A 26117-nucleotide genomic window follows, 5' to 3' on the forward strand; every position below is an offset into this window, starting at 1 on the left:
AAAGGTACTATGCCCAGCAAGTTTTTATTTTATTTTTTTGAGGCTTATTTATTATTATTATTATTATTATTATTATTTCTGTCTGTCTTATCTCTCTGTCTCTGTGTGTGAGCTCACCAAAAGAGAACATTCCAGCCCATGAATTGGTAACCAAACTCTACAAGAGCAAGAAACACTCCTAACTCTGAACCATCTCTTCTATCCCTTAGCAAGTATTTATGGTCTCAGTCTTCTAGCCTAAATATATAATCCTAATGGAATTGTCTATTATAATAGCTTTAAACTTTTTACTTTTTTTAAAGACAGGGACTCATGTAGTGTAGGTGGTCTTGAATTCCTTATATATCAGAAGATGACCTTGATCTTCTTGCCCTCTTCTGAACTCTGTGATGCATACATACATATTTGCAAACAAAATACTCACAAACCTAAAATATATCTTTTTTAAAAAAGTAGAAAGAGGCCAGGTGGTGGTGGCGCACGCCTTTAATCCCAGCACTTGGGAGGCAGAGGCAGGCGGATCTCTGTGAGTTCGAGACCAGCCTGGTCTACAAGAGGTAGTTCCAGGACAGGCTCCAAAACCACAGAGAAAACCTGTCTCGAAAAACCAAAAAAAAAAAAAAAGTAGAGGGCAGAGAGAATGCTTTGCATTTGCTCTCTGGTGTAAGTGGACTTTTCTCTCTCTCCCGCCAGTTCCAAATAACTGACACAGGGACTAAATGTTAATTATAAGTGCTTGACCACTTGTTACTAGATAATTCTAACATTTAAATTAACTCATGTTTCTTATCTGTGCTTTGCCACATGGTTTGGTACCTTTTCTCGGGATGGCATGACCATCTTGCTTCTCTCTGCATCCTCGGACTCTGCCCTTCTTCCCAGTGTCCTCCTAGTCTGTTCTCTCATCCAGTCTCTGTCTGTCCAGCTATAGGCCGGTCAGTTCTCTATTAACCAATGAGAGTAATACATATTCACAGTGTACAGCAGGATTAACCCACAACACTCCAGGACATAAATACATACATAAATAAAAATTCTTTACTTTGTAGTCCCTTTGTTTCTTATGAGAACTCCAGTTACCATGTGGTAAAGCAAACCTTTTTACCTGGAATGTGGAGATTTTTCTTTCTTTCTTTCTTTTTTTTTTTTTTTTAGCTTGATTCTGACTGAGATATGCCTGTTGGAGGTTTGCCAAGCTTCTGAGATAGGCATGTTTGTCACTAAATTTGGGAAACATTTAGCTTTTTTTTTTCTTTTTGATATGTCATCCAGTTGACCTTGAATTTTTAGCAACCCTCTTGCCTTTTCCTCCTGGTGCTGAGGTTACAAGTGTGCAAATATGCAGCAACCATGCCTGGCTATGTTCTGCAAAGTATATGTTAATTTTTTTTTCAGCTTAATGCTTTTCTGCTCTGCTCTAGGACTCCAGTGGCACACACTGGCTTTGCTGCACCTTTGTGAAGCTCAGTTCAGCCTGCCTTCCAGCCTGTTCCCCAATGCTCAGATTGGACAATTTCTGAAGCTCTGTTTATGTTCCTGACTCCTTCTTATGTTGTCTCCATGCTACCATGGAGCCCATCCAGTTTTATTTTGTATTTATTTTTATTGATCTTTTATTTTTCACACACACACACACACTCACGTTTTTTATTCTTAGACTTTTGGTTGGTGGTAACTTATGTTTTGTGCCCAGACAGACCTCTTCTCAGGCATATTTGGCTTACTCTTGGAGGATGGTACACCTAGTTGTCTACAAGTCTCTGTTGACTGTAGCATTAAGTATCTCTTGATGATTTTTCACTTGAGAGTAATCAGGCTTTCCTGGTTCTTTATATATCTAGCAGTTTGTTGAAGAAGGACGCTTAAAAGAAGTCCCACACTAGCTCAGAATTGAGAATAATAGAGGGTTATTTATTTAGGGATGACTCACAAGTCACAAACCTCTGTTGGAATGGAGGACAGGGGGAGAACAGCAACTGAATCCCCTAGCCAGAAAAGAGGCAGGAAGTGCGCTTTATATCAGCATAAATAATTTAGTATAAGAGGTCATGCCCAAGTGGGCGGGTAACTTAAAGGCTACTGGCAGAGGAATTCCTACAGCAGTTTGTTGGTTTGTTTGTTTGTTTGTTTTGAGATAGAGTTTCTCTGTGTAGTCCTGGCTGTCCCGGAACTTGCTCTGTGGAAAAGGCTGGCCTTGGATTTAAAGGGAGTTACCTGCCTCTGCCTCCTGAGTGCTGGGATTATACACCCAGCTGTCAGTTTTGAATTACACCTGTATACAATAACGTTAAAAATGTTATTGTATGAGGTTGTGTGTTCAGTGTCTCAGAGTGTGGACATTTTTCCTGAAGTACAGGCTTGACCTAGTTGGTCAGGCCAAGTGGTTTATTTTAAACTTTTTAAAAATTGCATTTATTTATTTAGAGAGTGTGTGTGTGCACACATGTATACATGTCCACATACATTTTGTATGTGTGGTTGTCAGAAGATAACTTTTGTCAGTCAGTTCTCTCCTCCATAGACGGCTCTCTGGGATCAAATTTAGGTTGTCAGTGTTGGCAAAAGGTCTTTTTATTCCCTGAGCCATCTGGTCAGCCCTGAGTGAGACAGGATCTCACTCTGTAATCCATTCTGACCTCTCTCGGGATCCTTTTTGCTCATCCTCCTGAAATCTGGTATTACAGGCATGTCCACCACACCCAGCCAGGGAGCACTTCACTCCTCCATGCTGTGTTCAGGTCCATCTAGAGCCTCTGCAGTGACCCTGGCACCCACCCTGTGAATACTGTCCATGGCCCAGTCTGAGCCTAAGTGTAACTGTCTTAGTTTGTTGTTGTTGTTGTTACTGTGATAAAATACCCTGACAAAAGCTTCGTTTAAGGGAAAAAGGATTTATTTCAGTTCACACAGCAAGAGCTTGAAGTGGCTAGTCATAAATAAAAAGCAATGAATGCATGTGTGTTTATTAGCTTCCTTTTTCTGCCTATATAGTGCAGAATTCCCTGCCCAGGGAATAGCCACATCTATAATTAAGATGAATCTTCTAATATCAATTAAGGTAATCAAGATAATACCTATCAGGCATGGGCAGAGGTTCATCTCACAGATGATTACAGATTCCATCAAGTTGAAAGTTAACTATTGCAGCAGTCTGCCCTGTAGGTCAGTACTAAAAGCCATCAGTTTTCCATGTAGGGTTAGGTCCATACGTGTTACATCTCAGGATGTTATATGCATTCTTGTGTAGCTATGTGTAGGCTTGTCTATATGTCCTTCCTATCTATACCATGTCCCACTCACTCTAACTCTAGGGCCTCTTTTTTGTCCTCTGGCTAGAAACCTCTGCTGTGCTTGCTCCAACATTTCATGACTGGGTCCATCATGGACCTGGCATAGAGCTTGGGGTATGAGAGAGTACAGTCTCCAGGCTCTAAGCTAGTCCTCGAGTGAGGAGGCATTCCTTCTGAATTTGGTGCTTTTGAAGTTACTACCACCATCATAGAGTCTGAGCTTGAGTTTGCCCAGGGCAGGCCCAGCAAAGACAGAAACTAATAATAATAATAATAATTAGCAGTGTGTTTTCTCCTTTCTGTCTTGTGTGGATTTCACTACACTTTCCTAAGGTCGGGTACTTCTTATCTACACTTGGGCTCAGACCACTTTTGAGTTCAGCCAGGAGATAAAGAATAAAAAGTAGTAATTGGGAAGCCCGCCTTCAGGAAAATCACCCAGAGTCTGCGTTCCTTTCATATTCTGCTGCTTGCTGTATCTGAGTTTCCAGGTCCACATGGATTGAGTGGAGGTGTGTGACCCATCTATTCGGGGGGAAAGATTGGGTTTATTTATGGCATCTACCAATCCAGGGCCCAGGGGCTCCTGCATTGCTGCCATTTCTTGTCAGAGAGCATTAGGTGGCAACTTGGAGGAGAGTCTTTGGTGATATTGAATACTGTCAACTGCTATGTACTGTGGTAGCAAAAAAATTTTTTTTTTGAGTGCTGGAGATATAATCCAGGACCTTGCACATACTTGGCAGTGCTCTCTTATTAATCTACACCTCAGCCCTCAACTGTTCTGTTGTGCCAGTATGGAAACTATAACCTGTGCCCTGCTTTGTTCTAGGATTTGAGACCCTGGAGGAGCAACACTGCTGACTCAGGCATCTTCTTCCACTAAGCATGGCGACCCCAGATGTGAGCGTTCACATGGAGGAGGTGGTGGTTGTGACAACTCCAGACACTGCAGTTGACGGCAGTGGTGTGGAGGAAGTGAAGACAGTGCTTGTAACAACAAATCTAGCCCCTCATGGGTAAGAACTAAGCCTTGGTCCTGCCAGGTGTAGGGGTGAGCGTCCAGATTTCTGTCCATACAAGGTTCTGAGACTGGACGCAGCAAAGGTGAAGTACAGAGTGTGTCGAGAGGATCAGCAGAGGCTCTACGGTGATTGCAGTTCACCATTGTAGTGTGGTTCTAGATCTCTGGGTGATTGCTCTTTCGATAAATGGAACAGTAGGCACTGAATATTTTCTTTATCATCTCTTGTTCTAGAGGTCAGAATCGATAATTAGTTGGTCAAAAAGTCATATTTAACCAAGCCTTTTGCCTCTTATATACAAAATTTTATATACAGAATTGTGAGGAGGTAGCGGGATAACTCCTGCCCTGACAAGGGGTAGGGAAAGGGCAGCAGCCAGTGGCTGTGGGATTTCTTATTCTTTCTGTCCTGAGAGACTTGGTCTCTGGGCTTTTGGCTTGTCTTTGCTGAATCTTGTGTAGTATTGTCATACTGAACTTAACTTTTCCTGGAGCCTGGGTGAGCTTTTGGCTCACTTGTTGACAGTGAATTTTTAAGAGGAAGGTTGTAGACCTCTCCTTGCTGCCCTCTCTGTTGAGCAGGCTGTTCTCATAGGCATGTGTTGCTGTCAGCTGCAGAATAGGGATCTGAGCTGTTTCGAAGGTCGGACACTGCCTTCCTCCTCAGGGAAAACATGGAAGCTGGTGTGCCTAGCTGTGCAGGACTGACTTAGGGTGGTTGTGAGTTGATTTATGTGTGATCCTACCCTGCTTTGTGAACATAGTAGAAGACCCTGTCTGTAAAGTAGGACCTTCCAATAGCATTTCCAATGAAGAGTCTCCTTTTGTTTCTCTCTCTCTCTCCCTTTTCTTCCTTCCTTCCTCTGCCCGTCCCTCCGCTCCTTCCTTCCTTCCTTCCTTCCTTCCTTCCTTCCTTCCTTCCTTCCTTCCTTCCTTCCTTCCTTTCTTTCTTTCTTTTGGTTTGGTTTTTCGAGACATGGTTTTTCTCTTTGTAGCTTTGTAGCCCTGGCTGTTCTAGAACTCACAGAGATCTGCCTGCCTCTGCTTCCCAAGTTCTGGGATTAAAGGTGTGTGTTACCACCACCTGATTTTTTTTCTTTTTGAGACAGATTCTTTTTATAGCCCTGGCTGTCTTGTATAAATTCATTATGTAAACCAGGTTGGCCTCAAGCTCATAGAGGTCTGCTTGCCTCTGCCTCCCATATGCTGGAATTAAAGTGCTACTATTGTTGGATTCCAGTGTCCAAACACCGAGGAGGAGTCGCCCCCAGAGACCACTTCATACACCACAGCCGATGCAAAAGCATGAGGATTTTATTAATTCTGTCATGACAGGGTCCCCAAGCATTCGGGAAGCCGAGGGACCCCAAATAGCTGGTACAGTCTACTTTTAAAGGGGCCACAGAAGCAAGGGGGGTTGTTCTTTGACGATTTTGATTGGCTTATTCAAAGGGCTATTACCAATAATTGACTGGAGAGCTGTTGCCAGATCAGGTGAGGTAAGAGGTCATTTTGACCTTGTTTCCCAGGCGACTGAATCAAAACATACGTATATGAGTAATTGTTCAGGAACTGAGTACGCGTGCGAGTGTAGCTGTTAGGTCCTTGGTTCCCAGGGGAGGAGGGGAAGCATTATGGCACGGAGGCTGAGAGGATTCAGAATTGTCAAAATGGCTTCAGAATTGTCTTAAAGTCTTACACTATATGCAGCCCACTGAGTCTCCCTTGATTTATATCACTGTCTTGATATATGGGTTGGATGTTTCCCGGGTATATATTTTAGGTATACTGTATTTTCTGACACTCCCCCATTGATCTTTTCATACCCTTATCCAAAAGCCATGCCCACCTTTTCCCTTAGTGTTGTAGGAACCTGCCCAGACTTGAAATAACCACACAGAAACTGTATTAATTAAATCACTGCTTTGCCTATTAGCTCTAGCTTCTTATTGGCTAGCTCTTAAATATTAATTTAACCCATTTCTATTAATCGGTGTAGCGCCACGGGGCTGTGGCTTACCTGTAAGGTTCTGGCTTGTCTGTCCCCAGCTGCTACATGGCGTCTCCTGACTCTGCTTTCTTTCTCCTAGCATTCAGTTTAGTTTTCCCCGCTTAGCTCTGTTCTACCCTACTTATAGGCTCAAAGCAGTTTCTTTATTCATTAACCAGTAAAAGCAACACATATGCAGAAGGACTTCCCATATCACCTTAGATTTGGGATAACTTGTGGTAAGTAGTGTGGCAGAAGTGATGCTGGATTAGAAAAGGTCATGTAGCTTCTGCTTTCTGCCCTAGGGTCACTGTTAGGAGTTCAACTGCCATACTTCATATCTCTGGTATCACCTAGGATTTTGGGGGAAATGAGGGCTATCTTCCTGATAGTCTTTCCAACTGGCTCAACATTGTGGTGGATCACTACTGTACAGTTTCAGTCCCATATCAAAGACTCTTCAATATTACTCCGCCCTTCTCTTTATTTTGACAGGATCTCATTCTATAATCTATTCTGGAATTCACTATGTATCCTAGGCTGACCTGGAATGAAAGAGGATCCTCTTGCATCACCTCCTGAGTAATGAAAAGTAGACACCACCATGCATAGTTGGGTATTACTATCTGTCTTCTTGGGTATTTTCACGTAGTTGTGGGCTTAGAGGTGTCCCTTGTGGGTGTCATGCCATCTTGTAAGAGAGATCAACTTCTGGGGCTATCCTAGATATGAGGGTGTTGGCCAAGATAGTTCTTTAGCATCTGGGTGTCCGTATTTGCTACTTTTGTCTTCATTAGAAAGGTGATTTCTGGAGGTCAGCTTTGCTGTATCAACACTGAGCTGCTTTCCTAGGATGCAAAGAGTTTGCATATACCAAGGACGTACCAATAATTGTTTAACAGTAGTGAGAAGTAGCAAATGTATAATTGGTCAGTTTGCCCTGTTTACTGGTATGTTAGTTGCTGAGGAGTAAGAAACTACCACAGGCTGGATGTGGCTCATGCCTATAATCCTATTGCTTAGGAGCCTAAGGTGGAAGGATCATGAGTCCAGGCCACTGTAGGCTATGTAGTAGTGGGAAAGAAGTGGACAAGGGAGGAAGGGAAGCCAGGCAGTGGTGGCACACGCCTTTAATCCCAGCACTTGCGGGGCAGAGGCAGGGAGGCAGATCTTAGTGAGTTCAAGGCCAGCCTGGTCTTCAAAGCGAGTTCCAGAATATCCAGGACTGTTACACAGAGAAACTCTGTCTTGAAAAACCAAAAAGAAATCATTTCAAAATTTGGGAACTTAATATATAAATATTTATTATTTCTTCTAATTCTTTCATTTGGCTCTGGCTTTATGGTTTAGGCTTTAGTTTGTTGTTTTTACTCTTTATTCTTTGCCCTTTGAGGGGCCTGCTGTCCAGCTCCCAAATAAATACACATGGAGTCTTATTCTTATTTATGAACACTTGGCCTTAGCTTGACTTATTTCTAGCCAACTTTTCTTAAGTTATTCCCATCTACCTTTGCCTCTGGACTTTCTCCTTTTCTTACTTCTGTACATCTTACCCTAAATTGCCAAGATGCAGGTTTCTTTTTTCTGCCACGAGGCCCAGTACTTGCAGTGTCTTCTTTTGTTCAAGCCTCTGCTGATGGTTCTATACTATTTAGGGAGAAATTGCAGTTCCCACCCTGATGTCATTCCTGTCTTAGCTACAGAAATTACATGACAGACTATCACAGACCTCAATGGAGTGGATAACCAGTGCCTTTTACTTTCTTGGTGTGTTGGGTTTGCTTTGTCTGGGTGACCTCACTGTATACCTGGAACACAGGTTCTTCATGTGACTGTCACCTATCAAGATACCTGCCTGAGTGTGTCCTCATAGTGGAAGGTTCTATAGCAGGGTTGGGAGCTGTAGAGTCTTCTCCATCCCATTCGTAAGCTGATCAAAGTTTGCCCAAGTTAAGTGGGAGAATAATAAATGACTCCCTTTGATGGGAAAAACCATGAAGAATCAGAAGGACTCTTTCATCTGTGCCCTTAGTACCAGGGTGCTAGCATGTTGCCCCCAATGGTCAGTCCTTTTGTAGAAAGGAGGCTGTGATTCCTCCTTTGGAAGAACCCACATAGCCCCCAGGAGATCTGTCCTGAAGATTGGGGAACTTTTTTTTTTTTTCTGACCTTGAACTCACAGAGCGAACTTTCCATTTTTGATGGGAAGCTGTATCCATTATCCTACTAGTTGAAAAATGAGATTTAACTCTTTTTTTAATTAATTTATTTTTATTTTATGTGCATTGGTGTTTTGCCATGGGTGTCGGGTCCTCTGTAATTAGAATTACAGTTGTGAGCTGCCATGTTGGTGCTGAGAATTGAATCCAGGTCTCCTGGGAGAACAGTCAGTACTCTTAACCACTGAGCCATCTCTCCGGGCCCAAGACTTAACTCTTAAAGTGTGCAAAAAAGCCAAAAAATCAAAAAAACAAAAAAAACAAAACAAAAAGGAAAATAAAGTAGAGGCTAGTTTCCTGATTTGGGGAGACCTGGGAAGTATTCTTTACTTAGAAAGTCTAACAGAATTATTCCTGCTCACCACCATGCTGTGGCAGTCTGCCTACCACAGAGAAGAAAGTGGTTCTCAATAGAAAACCAGGAGTTCACATGTTTGGGAAAGTATATTTTTTATGTGATATATGAATAGAAATGCCAATTTATTCACCTCTTTGCTGAGAGTTGGAGAGATAAGTGTACAGGCTGCACTGCAGAGGTCTATACTACACCCATGGAGGATTTCTACCCTCGATCTTCACTCTGGTTTCCTCGGTCATTGCTAATGTCCTTGTATGAGTTTTCTACTGACTCCCAAGTTGGTAGCTATAGTCTCTCCTAAATGACACAGCAAGGGGTTTCAGGGTCTCTTTCCCCCACATCTGACTTCCTTTCTTGTAAGAGTTTGTTTTGGACAGGGTGTACATCTGGTTCTGTCATTGTCCTCTGCTTTGTCCAGAGTTCTGGCTGAGGATGATAGCTTCCTTTCCAAGTTCCTGCAGACTTTCTGGAGTCTGGGTGTTCCCATTTAATATTACTGTTTATATCAAAGTCATTCCTTCTTGTTGTTGTTATTGTTGTTGTTGTTTTTGAGACAGAGTCTCTTTAAATCTGTGACTCTCAACCTGTGGGTTGTGACCCCTTTGGGGCTTGATTGGCCTTTTCACAGGGGTTGCATTATCAACCTGTTTATCAGATATTTACATTATTATTAATAAAAGTTGCAAAATTACAGTAATTAAATAGCACTGAAAACAATTTTATGCTTGGGGGTCACTACAGCATGAGTAACGGTATTAAAGGATCTCAGTATCAAGAAGGTTGAGAATCACTGCTTTAAGAAGTCCTGGCTGGACTATTTATGTACATCAGACCTGCCTCTGCCTCCTGAGTGCTGAGACTAATGGTGTGCACCACAGTGCCTGATTTAGAGCCATTCTTAATGTCTCAAAAGGCAGATTCCAAGCCAGATGGTGATACTGCATGTTTTTAATCCAAGCACTCGGGAGGCAGAGGCAGAGGCAGACGGATCTCTGTGATTTCGAGGCCAGCCTGGTTTACAGAGTGAGTTCCAGAACAGCCAAGGCTATACAGAGAAGCTCTGTTTTCAAAAACTAAAAACAAAATAATTAATTAGTTAATTAAAAATAAAACTTGTTCCCAGTTTGTGTTTCTGTTTAACTCCCATTTCTGACCTGGTTCAAGGCAAAATAAGTCTTGGTGATTGGGAAGCAGTGAAACAACAACATCAGGTATTCCACAGGGAGGTGCGGCTGAGCCCTCTGGACACTGTTTTATGAGCTTCTGAGATGCTTGGGTGGAGCTCCTGGTACATAAATCCAGTGAGGGGAGCAGTCAGGCTGGAAGCTGTGTGGGGCTGTGTGTACTCACAGTGGGCGAATGTGTCAGGTAGGACCCAGCTGTGGGTTCCAGGCTCCCTCTTCTCTGCAGTGAGTAGCCCATGCTTTAACCCTGAATAGCCTCCTTCCTGTACTCCTCCTCTCCTCTGAGACAAGGAGTATTGTCCTCTCTAGGGATGTATGGCAGGTCTGAGAGTTCTCAAGCCACACTTGTTATCCACACTGCATTCACTACTGTAGACATCCTTTCCAGGGCCTGCCACGTGTTGGTGCCCCGCCCTTAGGCCTTCTCCGTTGTTCTCAGGGATCATCCGTGCCTCACACTACCTTTGTTTTCCTTACCTCCTAGAGACCTTCTTAATTATTTTTTGTTTGTATGGGTGTCTAGCCTACATGTTTGTCTGTGCCTTTTGAGTGTGTTGCCAGGAGACGGTGTTGAATCCCATGGAACTGGAGCTACAGACAGCTGTAAACCGCCATGTGGGGGCTTGGGATTGAGCCCAGGTCCACTAGAAGAGCAGCAGTTCTTAACCTCTGGGTCACTGAGGGATCCCTAGTCTGGGCCAAGCCCTGACCTCTGATGAACTGCAGACTTGCCTAGAAAATTGCCTATTTCTTGTGTAGTAATTGTGGACATTTTGTAGACTAGAAGACTATCTAGCCACAGGCTAAAGAAACCTACAACTGTGCAAGCAGCTGTGGATGACAGAGACCTGTTGGTAAAGCGGTTTCAGAGCCTGATAGTTGGCTTCATTGTTCCTAGGCCATGGGGAAGTAGAAGGGTGTGGTGAATGGAGATGAAGGGCACAGATGCTCATCTCAGGACAGCTAGGAGACAGAAAATGGAAGGAAGAGCCAGGGACAAGGTATGTCCTTCCAAAGCACACTCCCAGTGATCTACTTCCTTTAGACTCCATCTTTTCTTTCTATCACCTCTCAATAATATCCTATTATCATCCATCAAGTGATTAATTTATTGATAAAGTCAGGGCCTTTATGATCCAGTCACTTCCCCAAAAGCTCTAGCTCTGAATATTGCTCTATCGGGAACTAAGCTTTCAACACAAACCTTTTGGGCAAGCTATGTTATGTCTAAACCGTGATGTGTGCCCTCTTGGGGTTCTCTAGCTATGCCGGAATGCTGCTGTTTCGCACCTGTATTATCAAGCTTCTCCCACAAATATCCTGGTGGTAGATACTTCCATCTTTGGCCCATCTAGATGAATGTAGTAGGGAGCTGCGGGCCTCTTCCCACAGCCCGGCTCATGGTTGCCTGGCTAGCTTATGCCCCAAAATAACGACACACAAACTCTATTCTTTTAAACACTGCTTGGCCCATTTCTGTTCATGTATGTAGCACCCCAAGGAGCGCTTACCGGGAAGATTCTAGCCTACGTCCATCCTGGGTCAGAGCTTCATTGCATCTGCCGGGGAGAGGGGAGCATGGTGCATGGCGTCTGCTCCAGAGAGCAGAGCTGTCGAGTCTGAGCTCACTTCCTCTTCCTCCCAGCATTCTATTCTGTTTACTCCACCTATCTAAATTCTGCCCTATCAGATGGGCCAAGGCAGTTTCTTTATTAGCCAATGACTTTCCTCCATCATTTCCCCTTTTTCTGTTTAAACAAAAAGGAAAGGCTCTAACATAGCAAAATTACATATAGCAAAACAGTTATCAAGTAAGAATTACAGTTACAATATTTACATCTATTTTATCTTTATCATAACTAAAGAAAACTATAACTATCTATCTATTCTTCAACTCTATCAAAGACTCCAGAAGGATATAATATTACCTAAGCAAACAAAAAATAAGCAACTTTCAAACTCTAGAAATGACAGAGACATCTCACTGCCTGGACAGTCACCCAAAGTTCCTCTGTACCGTTGGGGCATCCATCTTTGGCCTAAAGGTCCATAGTATCCAGAGACATTTCCGTGAAGCAGGAAATTTCAAAGGCAGTTCAGTCACTATCTGCTGTGTCCAACAGAATGTCTCGCAGAGTCCTTCATGAATCAGGAATCCCGAAAGATCATCTCACCTTTAGGCAAGTTCAGTAGTCCTCTCTCTGCGGGTTCTTTGTGTCCAGTTTATGCAATAGTCCAGGCAAGAGCAGTTTCTTGCCCAAATGGCTATCAAACTCCATAAGGATCCTCTTCGATGCCCATCTTCTTCTTGAAGTAGATTGGTGCTGCCAGGTGCAGAGTGTCTCATTGTCATGAAAAACCCTAAGTTATTAAAACACTTAAAATGCCCTATTTTATAATCTTTGAAAGATATGAAGAATGCCTATCTAAAATATATCTATGTACATCTAGAAAATCTAACATGACTACAAACTTGACTATTATTGATAATTATCCATTAACAACCTACATACATTACATTTTTAAGTGAACTACACAATCACAATACTTTATCAATATCAGAAATACATATACATATAATAAAATTGACCTTAAATTAATATCAGTAAACCAAGATTCATATCAATGCAAATTATTCACATCTATATTATCTCTCCCTTTAAATGTAAAAGAACATTTATAAACAATATATGGGAACATGGGCGCAGTTTTTTCTCTCCAAACTGCTTCCTGCTGAATGGGGGCGCTGTTATTCGGGTCTTTTATGGGATAACCTGTCTGCTAATTTCATCTCAGTTGGCAGTTGAGCGAAGCAATTTTTTAAGGGTGTTCACAGCAACCCTTCAGGAGGGCGTGGTCTATCATACCATATTGGGATCGAAGAAGCAATCCACAGTGTCTCATCCTCTGTGAAAACAAAAGAAGAAACTCTTTTCCAAAGTATCATATCCTTAGATCCAAATTCTGAAGTCAAGGTATTTTGAAAATACCTATCTTGGATTAGTTCAACAGCATTTATAAACAAATATCTTTTAGCAGCTGTTGCTCTTTTCTCAGCATTCAAACAATTCAAAGAGAGCATAATAGCATACAGTATCAAGATTTTCTGTGTACTTTCCATCTTTGTGCGGCTTTATTTTAACTCTATTTTGTTTATTTTTACTTTTGTTTTATATTTCCTGTATATCTTTGTCCTGGAATAACTCTTTAGACCAGGCTGTCCTTGAACTCTCAGAGATCTGTCTGTCTCTGCCTCCCAGGCATCGGGGATTAAAGGCGTGTGCTACCACACCTTGAAGTCACAGAGGTCAATCTCCCTCTGCCTCCAAGTGTTGGGATTAAAGGTGTGTACTACCACACCCAACTACTCTCTTTCTTCCTTATTTTTTTTAAGAACTTTAACATTTAGCCTGCATATATTTTTAAGTACACTGTAAATCATTTAAAGTTTTCTTTGTCTTTGAATCTCTCTTTACTGTATATCTCTCTCTCTTTTTCTGACCACATGAGTCTTTAATTTACCAAGCAATATCAGTAGGACGAAAGCCGTGCCATTCCTTAGCTTTCCAGCCTCATGGCGGAGATAGCCGCTGTTACCAAGTTTATCACAACTCTGTGGCGTTTCAAGGTCCTTGCCAGCAAACAAGCTGCAATACTATATCCACAGACAACATTCAACTCCTCTCTCTGTAGTCAGCCCTCCTGCCTCAAACAGTCAGAGTTTGCCCTGGCAGGATGGCCCAGAAAGCCGGCATTTTAAAACAGCACAATTTTTTTCCTGCTATGGCTGAAAACCGAAAAGCATGCCTTCAGCTTTTCACCAACACCGTTTTAAGTATTTCGTGGTAGGACCTCTTAAATGAGCTGCAAGGTTTCACAGCTGAAGCTGAGTCAGGAAGCCTCTCTTAGATGAGAGCACTTGCTTGCCTCTAGCAAGCAGAGCAGACCCGAGAAATTGCTGCTACCAAGAAAACCGCTTTACTCTATTCTTTCCCAAGCTTTCTCAGGCTTTCTGTGGATGCAGTTATCCACGTGGGCGCCATCTGTAGTAGGGAGCTGCGGGCCTCTTCCCACAGCCCGGCTCATGGTTGCCTGGCTAGCTTATGCCCCAAAATAACGACACACAAACTCTATTCTTTTAAACACTGCTTGGCCCATTTCTGTTCATGTATGTAGCACCCCAAGGAGCGCTTACCGGGAAGATTCTAGCCTACGTCCATCCTGGGTCAGAGCTTCATTGCATCTGCCGGGGAGAGGGGAGCATGGTGCATGGCGTCTGCTCCAGAGAGCAGAGCTGTCGAGTCTGAACTCACTTCCTCTTCCTCCCAGCATTCTATTCTGTTTACTCCACCTATCTAAATTCTGCCCTATCAGATGGGCCAAGGCAGTTTCTTTATTAGCCAATGACTTTCCTCCATCAGATGAAAGTGGTTTCTCACTCATCTTTTTTTTCTCCCAGTGCTGGAGATTGAACCCAGGCCCTTGATAACACTAGGTAAGCACTCTACTACTGAGCATGTCAGTTCTCACCATATCCTTATTCGCGTTTCTTAGGAATTGGAAGCAGTCTCCTCACAGGTTTCTCATGGCTCTGGTCTTGGACCTTGGACTGTCCTCCAACTATTCATGTGTTTCCTCTTTTATAAAGTCGCTCATGCTGTTTTGCCCCCTGCTAAAAGGGTCTTTTTGTTGTTTTGTTTTTAATTTATTATGTGTGCCGTGGTGTTTGTGTGTGGAACTCAGAGAGAAACTCTGAGTAGTTGGTCTTCTGCTTTGACCTGGGTTCTCGGGATTGATCTCGGGCATCAAGCTTGCATAACAAGTGCCTTTACTGGTAATTTTATATATTTATTTTGGGACAGAATATGGTGACATATGCCTTTAATTCCAGCACTTGGGAGACAGAGGAAGGTAGATCCCTGTGAGTACAAGGCCAGCCAAGACAGATTTTTACCTTTTTATTGTGTGTGTATATGTGTTCACCTGCATGTATTAAAGTGTGCCATTCGTTTGGTACTCATAAAGGTCAGAGAGGGTATTGGAGCCCCTGGAACTGGAGTAACAGGTAGTTGTGAGCCACCATGTGGGTGCTGGGATGGATCAAGGTCCTCTGTAAAAGCAACAAGTTCTCTTAACCATTGAGCCATCTCTCTATCTCCTAATTTTATTTATTTACTTATATTTTAAATTTTGGAGGAAGTTTGAGGTAGGGTCTTGGCTATGTAGCCCTAACTGGCCTGGGAAGAGCTAAGGTGGACCAGGCTTGTCTGGAACTGGTAGTAATCCCCCTGTTTCTGCTCTTGAGTATTGAAATGATAAGTGTGTGTTTGTGTGTGTGTGCGCGCGCGTGTGTGTATTTACACATAAGAAGTCAGAGAACTTCCACATTTGATCTGAGGCTGTCAAGTTTGGCAATAACTGCTGAGCTATCTCACTAGCCCCAGCTTCTATTTTTGTTTGTTTATTTTAAAATAGGATCTCTTTTCCCCCCTACATTTTGGAGGTTTCTTTTATTTATTTATTTATTTGTTTATTTTATGGGCATCGTTGTTTTGTCTGAACGTATGACTGTGTGAGGGTGTCAGCAGGTCCCCTAGAACTAGAGTTACAGAAAGTTGTGAACTGCCTTATGGGTACTGAGAATTGAACCCAGGTTCTCTGGAAGAGCAGACAGTGCCCTTAACCACTGAGCCATCTCTCTGCCCCCGAAATAGGATCTTTTGTAGCCAAGGATGGCCTCAAGCTTACTGTATTTCTAAGTATGACCTTGAACTTCTGATTATTCTGCCTTCTGGTAATACAGGCGTGTACCACCATGCCCATTTTATATGGTACTGGGAAATCAAATCGGGGACTTCGTGCATGCTAGGTAGGCAGTCTACCAGCTGAGATGCATCCCATCCCCAAATAGTTTTATTTTTAATCCAACGGTATCCTTTTTTTGTGATTCTGGATTTTGTATATAAGAAAGAACCTTGACCATTTTATAACTACTACTATTAATCATCTTCTTTTTTAAAAAATTCCATACTATAGGGTTTCACCTTTTGCCTTTCCTTTTAGTTTGCTCATAATTTATTTTGGTTTGAGATATGGGTTAACGAAGATAAATTTTTTTCCTCTTTCAAAACTTTTGTATTTTCTGAGAATATGGCTCTGTAGAACATTTGCTTAGTATGCTTGGTGGCCTGGGTTTGAGCTCTAAAACTATATAAAATGTATATTTTTAGCAACTTTGTGTAACAGTATGAAATTATAATATTGGAAACAGAAAACATTATTAATTAAAGAAATAATGGTTTTGAGTTCCCATATGAACATTGTTGCTTCTGTAAGTTCCTCACATTGGCTTTGTCCATGGACACTTGTCTGGGCACCTGTGGAAGGCAAACATGGAGCAGAGAATGCAGGCTACATTTTCTCCTGAGGGGGACGTAGGCACTTATGCTTTCTTCTCTGACTGCATAGCCACCACAATTTCTGAATATAGATAGGAAATTATAATTGTTTTGTCAGCAATGAGACTCATCCTTCTACACTCTAGGTGTGCCAGGGACTGCAAACTGTGTACTTGGTCATTCTGATGTTCTTTTTCTCTGTCTACCAGGGGTGACTTGACAGAAGATAACATGGAAACAGAAAATGCAGCTGCTGCAGCTGCTGCAGCCTTCACAGCCTCTTCACAGCTCAAGGAAGCAGTGTTAGGTAGGAAATGGTATTGGCTGGGAAACTGTATTAGGTGGGAAGCCTGCCTTCTGCTGTTGCGAGGACCTGACTGTTCCACCATCGAGGTAATAGCCAGAGCTAGCTATGCCCTTGTCTGGGCTGTTTCCTAACATATAAGAGACCAGGTCACAGGTCTTCTTAAGAGGGAGGGCACATTGTATCTTAAATGAGAACTACTACCAGCCACTGGTAGAAAAAAGAAAGAGTCCACCTCAAGTCTTGCAGCTTTCTCCTCTTTGGTATTTTGTTGTCTTGCCACTGCCTTCTCTCCGTTTCTTTTGTTTTATTACCTATGGGGCCTGAGTTGGGAGACCTAAGACTTGCTTCCCTAGCAGTGTTTCAACTATACTTTAATTTTGTCTTCTAACATGGCTCTTCAACTGGTCATTGTTTAATGACCTTATATTAATATTGTGGTTAATAGTTGCTGATAAGTAGTTTAGTTATTTTTGTGGATTTATCTGAAATTCTCCATGGGATTGATGGGTACCCCTGCATCTGGACTCTCTTTCAGGCCTTCTTGGATGTCAGTTTGGTTTCAGGTTGACAGCTACTTTCCACATTTGCAGGAAGTGCTTTGGAAAGTTTGTAACTGATTTTCTGTTTCTACTTTTTCTTGTCCATGTGTCTGTGAGAAGTGAAGATGGCTGAAGAGGGGGAGAACTTAGAGGCTGAAATTGTGTACCCCATCACTTGCGGAGACAGCAGAGCTAACCTCATTTGGAGGAAGTTTGTGTGCCCTGGCATCAATGTGAAATGTGTTCAGGTGAGGGTCAGGTGAGGCGCACACCTTTACCTGCACTTCCTCCTGCTTGGGGGTTGGGGGTGGCAGCGGCCTATGCAGGACACTCCTCTGGAGGCTGAGTCTCATGGGTCTGGGGAGACAGAGGAGGCACAGCAGATAACCTCTGGGACCCATGAGCACAGTGAGGAAAAGCCTCCAGCAAAGTAATTTAATTTCTGCTGAGGTGAAGCAAAAGAGACAGGTTGATGAGAAGACATACCTAATTTGAAGGAGAAGTTTACTGTAGTTTATTTCATGTAATTTTTCTTATTTATATTAAATGCACTTATTTCTGCTAGGTATTTGGTGGAAGCAATGGCCTCTGAGTTTCAAATAGCCTTGTTTGACAGACTGAGGTATGCTCTGTACCTGGCTTTTTATGTTGATGCTGGGAATCAAACAGATCCTTTATGTTCGTGTGGGAAGCACTTCACCAATTGAGCCATCTCCTAACACCAAATAATTGTTTTAAATTTATCTCAAGTAATAAAAGATAAGCCTGAACGTGTGTAAAGCCTGAGCAAATTTGACAAAAAATAATTAGCTAGAAATGAATAGAATTAAAACTATATATTTGGATGATTGGTTTCAGAGATTAGACATAGCTGAAGACATGATTAGTGAACTGGAGGATAGAACCAAAAACTACCCAAACTCAGCTCATAGATATAAGAAAGTGACAGATGGAAGCAGGAGAAAAAGTATGACATGTTTGTCTGAAAGGAGGCTGGCGGCTTCATGAGGAGGCGGAGACTGTAACACATCCTTTGAAAGACTGAAGAATTCCCAGATGAACAGAAAGGGTCCCCTGGAGTAATCTGATGTTAGATAATAGCAAGTTAGAGCTCAGTGGCTATCACCTGTTTAACATGTACAAGGCTTTGAGTTTAATCCTTGCATGATGACAGAAATAAGTACCAATACATGAATAAGATAAAGCTTCCCTTCTCTTCAGTTATTGCATAAACATGTTATACTAAGTTAAAAAGCAGACTCCATGTGATTATGATACAAGCTATGATGCTTTTAAATTTGTGTCAAGGGGACAGAATGGAAATTCTATGCCTTATAAGGAAATCTTTATTTAAGCTTTCATGAACTACAAGCATCTAAAGCAGTGATTCTCAACCTTCCTAATGCTGCGACCTTTTACTATAGTTCTTCATGTTGTGGTGACCCCAACCATAAAATTGTTTTTATTGCTACTATATTATAACTATAATTTTGCTACTGTTATAAATCATACTATAAATATCTGATATGCAGGATATCTGATAATGCAACCCCTGTGAAAGGATTGGTTGACTTCCAAAGGGGTGTGACCACAGGTTGAGAATCACTGTTCTAAAATCTGTGAGCCTTCAGCTGATCATCGTTAGCAAGTTCAGTCTCTGCCAAACAGCTGGCAGAAGTTCTTGTGCTGTAACTGAATTATTTCATTTGTTTTCTGGATGTTCACCTCCAGTGTTATTCCAGGCAAATTTCTTGTTAAATTCCTTTACCATAGGGCTGGGAATATAACTCAGTGCATATGCATGTAAACATGTTCCCTCCCTCCCCCTTCTCATACACACACACACACACACACACACATTTTGTCTAGCAACCAAAGGACCCTAGTTTCAATTTCCAGTATGTCTTAAAAACCAAACAAATAAAAACATCATCTGTGTGAGGAAGATGGCTCAGTTAGTAAAGAGCTTGCTATGCATGCAAGAGGGTCTTACTTAAAATCTCTAGAGTCCTCAGTGAGTTTTCTATGAAATTGTGTCTCCTAGTAATATCAGAAGCTACGCCCATAAAGTCTCACCGTGACTGTTGCAATATTAGCTGAACAGGGATGACATCAATGAGCATGCCTAACTGGATGGAGAAAATCCTCGAAGCCTCAACCCTACAAAGAACTGTAGGCAACTGAGGAGACCCGGGAGTGGAAGAGGTGGTCTTCTCCAGGGAAGAGCACCCCAGTTGGCTATCCAGTGCCAAATAGTCAGCCTTGAAAACACGTACCAGTAACATTATTTGGACTGAACAGGTTATATTTAGAAATTCTATACATACACACACATACAAACAAACAATTAGTGGAAAAAGAGGCCATGAATTTGAAGGAGAGCAAGGAAGGTTATGTGGGAGAATTTAGTGGGAGGAAAGGGAATGGAGAAATGTTGTAATTTATAATTTAAAAAATATCCCCCCCAAAAAAACGCTTTTAACTGGGCAGTGGTGGCACATGCCTTTAATCCTAGCACTCAGCAGGCAAAGGCAGGCAGATCTCTGTGAGTTCAAGGCCAGCTCCATCTACAAAGTGAGTTTTAAGACATCTAGGACTACATAGAGAACCCCTGTCTCAAACAAACAAACAAACAAAAGCATCATGGTGTATACTGTCTTCCCAAGACAGAGGCAGTGGAACTTTCAGGCTATCTAGTCTTCAAATTGGTGAGGTTCGGGTTTGGTAAATGTCTTAATTACTTTTATTTTGTTGCTGTGAAGAGACACCATGACCAAAGCAACTTATAAAGTAAAGAATTTACTGGGGCTCATGGTTCTGGAGGGTGAGAGTCCATGGTCATAATGGTGGGGAGCATGGCAGCAGGTGGGAAGACCTGGCACTGGAGCAGTAGCTGAGAGCTTACTTACATCCTGAACTACAGGTATGTGTTGTAGGAGGTGACTTGTTCGTTCCTGGCAGCTCAGAACATGAAATAATTACACAGAAACTATGTTATTTAAATCACTGTTTGGCCTATTACCTTATGCATATTTCTAGCTCACTCTTAGCTCTTAAATTAACCCATTTCTATTAATTTATATTTACCATGATGTTTGTGGCCTACCAGTGAGGTTCTGACTACTCTGTCCCCTTCAGCGGCAACATGGCATCTCACTGACTCCGCCTTTGTCCCAGCATTCAGTTTAGTTTTCCCTGCCTACCTCTGTTCTGCCCTAAACAGCTTCTTTATTAACCAGTGATATTCACAGCATACAGAGGGGAATCCTACATCAAGTATGAGGCAGAGAGAGAGAAAGCTAGTGGAATGGTGTGAACTTCTGAAACATTAAACCTCACCCCCGGTGACACACCTTCTCCAACAGGCCAAATCTCCTAATCCTTACCAAACAGTCCCACCAACTGGGGTCTAAATATTCTAATATATGAGCCTGTGGTGGTTATTCTCATTCAAACCACATATGGTCTCCATACATGTGTAGAAACACATACACACACACCAAAAAAAAATTCTTGTTTGCTTTGGTTCTATTCATCAGTGATCCCTTGGACAGTAGTAAGGGTCCTCCTTCATTTTTCTGTAAATTTTCCTGTAGATATAACTCAGTGCTAATAGGAAGCTATTACTTGTACCAACAGTGAGTTCAAGAGTGTAGGATATGGATAGTGCACATGCAACACAATTTCTTTTCCTCTGTAGAATAGTCTGTGGAAGGTACTACAAGAAATGACAGGCAGAAATTGGGATAGAGTATTAGGAAGTGTTATGGTTTAGTAAAACGCTGCAGGTCCCTGAGGGGTGCAGTGGCAGAAACACTGCAGGTTCCCGGGTGGTGACAGTGGGCAGCCAGTCCCAGGCAGGGAGCCGCATGGTGGGTGAGAGACTAAGATGGTAGGCTCGCCATACAGAGGATGTGGGTATTATTTAGTGGGTTATGGAGGGGTAAGGGAAAAGGGGAGAAGGAGAGATGGGGGAAAAGCAGAGAGAGACACTGAGAGAAAGTGGGGAGAGAAAAGGAGAGATCTCCTACCTGCCTTGGGGGGAGTGGGCGGGGCTTGTCTCTTAAAGAGACAGGACAGACCATTAGAGGAAGAATGGGGCTTGAAGGGCCTACTGAGTCCTCAGCAATGGCTTAATGCCTGGGAAATAAAGTTTATTACAATGCATTTCATGTAGTTTTTCTTATATCAGGTACACTTGCTTATATTAGGTGTGTGCGTAGAGAGAAGTGCGGTTTGCATGAGTCTGTCTACTAATGATAATGGAATGGGTGGTGGGCTAGGACTCTCCAGTGGGTGTAAGCTAGCTGCTTAGTGGAGTGAAGGGCAGTCAGAGCATCCCTCCTAGATTACACACTGACACAGGGTGATGTAGCTGCCGTGAAGAAGCTTTGAGATGCTTACCTGTTTAGGGGCCGTTGTCTATATCCTTGACTTTGGGATAAGCAACTGTCAAGGTAGATTAGAATTCCTGGGGTAGGCAACCACTGAACTGATAAAACCCATGGGCAGGAAACCCTAGGCATTCCTGCCCAAAACTCATAGTCTAACTTTACTCCTGAGAAAAACTTCAAACACAAATTAGGAGACAGAACTATAATAAAATACCTAACCTGCAGGGCCAGGCATCATGGTGCATGGCTTTAATCCTAGCACGTGGAGACAGAAACAGGTGAATCGCTGTGAGTTCACGGTCAGACTGGCCTGCATAGCAAGTTCTTGGCCAGCCAGAGCTACACAGTGAAACCCTGACTTTAAAATAACCAAAGCAATGGGGAAGTGTTTAGTCTTACTGCAGCTTGATACGCCACGTTTTCTTGATATTTATGGGAGACCTGCCCTTTTCTAAATAGAAATGGAGGAAGAGTAGATTGGAGGTGGGAACAGAGAGGGGATGGAGAGGAGAGACGGAGAGGAAGGAGGAAGGAGAGAGGTGAAACTGATGCTGGAATGTAAAATAAATTTATTTAAAAAAAATGGATCAGGCAATAGACACATATATCAAAATCCATCAGGGCCTGAAAGTAAAATATAATTAAAGACCACCTCCTTTTCTACTGTGGAAATTCTCTGAAGCATTTGGCAAAATTGTTGCTTTTAAGTTTGCTTTGTGAAGGATTTGGTGTCTCCTAACCCTCAAGCGTTGTTCTCTTACCCATCACTTTTCTTCACCTTTGGTATATTTACTTGAAGTAAATGCCATGAGTCAGAGGGCAGTGCAGACGTGTGGAGGGACAGCTTTGTCATAAAAGCAATAAAAGTGAGTGGGTGCTTTAAAAACAAAACTAAACCAGCTGGGCAGTGGTGGCACACTCCTCTAATCCTAGCGTTCCAGAGGCAGAGGCAGGCGAATCTCTGTGAGTTCAAGGCCGGTATGGTCTATAAAACAAGTTCCAGGACAGCCAGGGCTGTTACATAGAGAAACCCTGTCCTGAACACCCCCCCACACACACACACACACCAGAGAAAAAAACAAAACAAAACTGACTTAGTAGTTAATATATCTGAGTTCAGTTTCTAGCATCCACATGGCATCTCGTAACCATCATAATTCCAGTTGCAGGGATCCTAAGCCCTCTTCAAACTTCCTTCGGGCACCAGGCATGCACGGGCACACATTCATACATACAGGTAAAACAGCCATACACATAAAATTAAAAACAAAACAAATAAAAGCCTGACCTGTATGCTTCAGAAATGCAAAGGTAAAGGAAGGTAAAGGCAGGTTGGGACGTGGCTTTGTGAAGGTCTCTGATGAATCTTGTGGGCATTCTTAGATCAGGACAACACAGGGAGAAAGGCTGTAATTGGGACAGTTGGTACATGTGGACACTAATAATGCAATGATTTCCTGATCTGGGGAACTGGGTCATGATTGTGTCAGAGTACCTTGTTCCTAGGCAGTCTGTGTCTATGTCCTGTGGGGTCAAGGGTCTTGCTGAGGGTTAGTAGGGAACACCATTAGTCCCAGCACTTGGGAGGCAGAGGCAGGCAGATCTCTGAATTTGAGGCCAGCCTGGTCTGCAAAGTAAGTTCCAGGACAGCAAGGGCTACACAGAGAAACCCTGTCTCAAAAAAGGGGGAAGGGGAGTCAAAGGTCTCACCAGTCCAGAAGACATGCATATACATGTCTGTGTGGATGGCAGTGGTGCAGAAGGGCCAAGTGAAATAGCTGTGATTCTCAATAAAGTGTAATGTGTTTCCTGGAATACCCTTGCAATTAATCTGTAAGATTGAAATTATATCAAAAAAATTAATGTCCCATAGAAAGCATCATAGTGAAGCAACAGAATTACAGGTTAAATGACTAGAAGGTTGGGGATGTAGCTCAGTGGGAGAATACTTGCCTAGCATATGAGAGGCCCTGGTTTCAATCCCCAACACAAAACAAGGGCCAGGCATGGTGATGCATATATTTAATCCTAGCACACACTCAGGAGGCAGAGACAGGTAGAATTCTGAGTTCAAGGTCAACCTGGTCTACATAAAGACTTCCTGGCCAGTCAGGACTGCACAGTAAGACTGTATCTCCAGCAAATAAACAAACAAAAGTCCCCCAAATAAAAATGGCTAGAGAGCAGAGGAAGATTGCTCAGGAGAATCCTAAAGGCGGTGTGGTAGAAGCCAGAGGTTATATAGTATGAGACTCTTCTCTGTGATAAGAGAAAATGACTGTAAAGTTATTCCTGAAAACAAGGATAGAGAGAGCCGTCGTCCCACATGAGGGCAGGAAAGGAAAGGTGTAGCAAATAGAATAGGGTTCTGGAACTGAGTGTCGGACTTGAGCAGGATCAGGCCAGGAAGGCCAGGTCAGATGAGGAGAGGTAATTGCAGAATAAAGGGATGGATGCTGGGTGCTGCAGTAGTCTTACAGTTCTGCCCTGATCAACAATGAGTCCTTTTCTGTTGCTCCGGATTACAAAAGCTGCAGTGGTTCTCAGGGAATTAGTCATGTCACTCCCATACAGATGGCCATTGCAGTTTTGATTGATCACGACAGTTGTGACGATGCTACCTGCAGAGGTCATCTAAGCTTGAGAAACAGGATTCTGAGAAGCACTGGTTTCTGGAGTCCTGCTTTATTTTCATCCCATGGTTCCAGCCGTTGCTTGCTTAAGAATAGTATATGTTTTATCTTTTCAAGCTTTTTGCCCTAGCAAGCCCCAGAACACTGTTGAGTTAAGAGGGTAGTTTCTCCTGACTTTGAGGTGAATATGTATGAGCAGTCTGCAAGACAGGACCCTGCATCTTACGTTTCTGTGGCTTCTTAGTGGGTCCATCCAGGCAAGGGACCATTCGCATCATAGGCAGACTATATGCTTATGTCTTGATTAATATCACGTTTACTGATGTGATAACAGGTGCATATCACTTAAGGAATAATGTATAAGGGACTTGCTGTTCCTGGTGGCAGAGTACACTGCCAGCGTTCTCCCGCTGTGGTCTGGCCCCTCATCTGGCTCACAGTACACTTTTGTGATGGCTGCAGCATGCTAAATATCAGGTAGAGAGCTAGCCTTCACCCTGGCCACTGGCCACTGGCATATTCTCATGGCACGCTGTATCAAAGTGTTCTGTACTAAGGCCTGTGCCTGGTAGAGCCATGTTATTCCTTCCTGTGAAGTCCTGGTGCGGGCTGGAGGAAGAAGGGAGAATGGGCTGTGCTACAGTTTCACCAGACCTGTGTCAGGCTGAGAAGGTCCTGTACTTCTGTGTTTCTTTCTAGTACGATGAGCATGTGATCAGCCCAAAGGAGTTTGTGCACCTGGCAGGGAAATCTACCTTGAAGGATTGGAAGAGAGCCATCCGGATGAACGGCATCATGCTCAGGTGGGCGTCTGACCAGCTTGAGATGATGCGGAGGGTTCACAGCCATTATTTTTCACTTGGTTTTAGATCTTTGGAGATGAATTATTTTGGTTAAGTTTTATTTTAATTTCCACTAATTCTTTACGTGGTGGTGGATGTGTATTTTGAATGTATTGCTATTAAAAATTAAGGATATAATCTGCTGTTTGTACATAGATATTTAGGTTTAATTTTTTTACACAGTGCTTTATGGTACCCTTCTGTCTTTTTTATTACTTTTTATGAAAGTTCCTTGTGAAGTGCACAGGTACTTAGGATATGCCAGGCTCACATACTTTATGACCTAAGAGCCATACTCGTTTCTGTTTATTTGGAGACTGGCAGGCTCTCCTAGGGTGTTCCATCAACCAGCTACCTCAGTTCCTAAGCACTAGTTAGGTGCACTGTTTGTGTCAGAGTACTCAGCTCTGAATGCTTTGCCATAACTCTCAGCCATATACCTCTGAGAAACACTCTGTTTTCTCTGATGGGACTAGAGGCTGAGAGAGGTGTGTTGGGATTGGTTAAGGCCGCCGAGTGAAGCTGGAGCCTCTGGCCTTACGTTTATGGATCATGATAGGCTGACTGAAACTGATGGAATTTTGATCCAAGGCCTCAAAGAGGTCAGAGGTAGTACCTCGAAGGGAAGACCCTAGTAAGTGAGAATAAGTGGCTATTAGAAGATGTTTTAAGGTTTGGGGATCTCCTTTCCTGTCCTTCCAAAGGCAAGGCTTCCCCTGGAAATGATTCTTAACTCTGCCACAGGACTCAGTCACTGTGACTCATCCTTCACCACCTTTGTTAGCTGTGGGTCTGCCCTAGGTGCACAGTCCCAGTGCTGTCCCTCTTTCCTGTGGACAGAATGCTGTGTAGGTGGCCTGGGGTGGCTGTGACACCTGTACTGTATTTGTATTTGAGCTTCGTGCATAGCGAAGACTGCAGCCCATTTCCTACTGCAGA

At 42.9% G+C, this 26117-nt stretch overlaps 1 protein-coding gene across 3 annotated transcripts in view; it reads left to right on the forward strand.

Annotated features, from left to right (window-relative positions):
- Positions 1-26117, forward strand: part of Gmeb2 (glucocorticoid modulatory element binding protein 2) — a 40894-nt gene that overhangs the window by 6225 nt on the left and 8552 nt on the right. For 2 of the 3 annotated variants that reach the window (XM_057781547.1, XM_057781548.1), the window contains exons 2-5: positions 4123-4309; positions 16673-16770; positions 17430-17557; positions 25036-25139. In XM_057781547.1, the coding sequence (XP_057637530.1) occupies positions 4179-4309; positions 16673-16770; positions 17430-17557; positions 25036-25139 (461 nt within the window). In that variant the 5' untranslated portion in view covers positions 4123-4178. Of the gene's footprint in view, positions 1-4122; positions 4310-16672; positions 16771-17429; positions 17558-25035; positions 25140-26117 lie in introns of those variants that run through there. The other variant, XM_057781549.1, reaches the window with a different exon arrangement.

The sequence above is a fragment of the Chionomys nivalis genome, chromosome 9 (genome assembly GCF_950005125.1).
Source record: "Chionomys nivalis chromosome 9, mChiNiv1.1, whole genome shotgun sequence".
NCBI lineage: Eukaryota > Metazoa > Chordata > Mammalia > Rodentia > Cricetidae > Chionomys > Chionomys nivalis.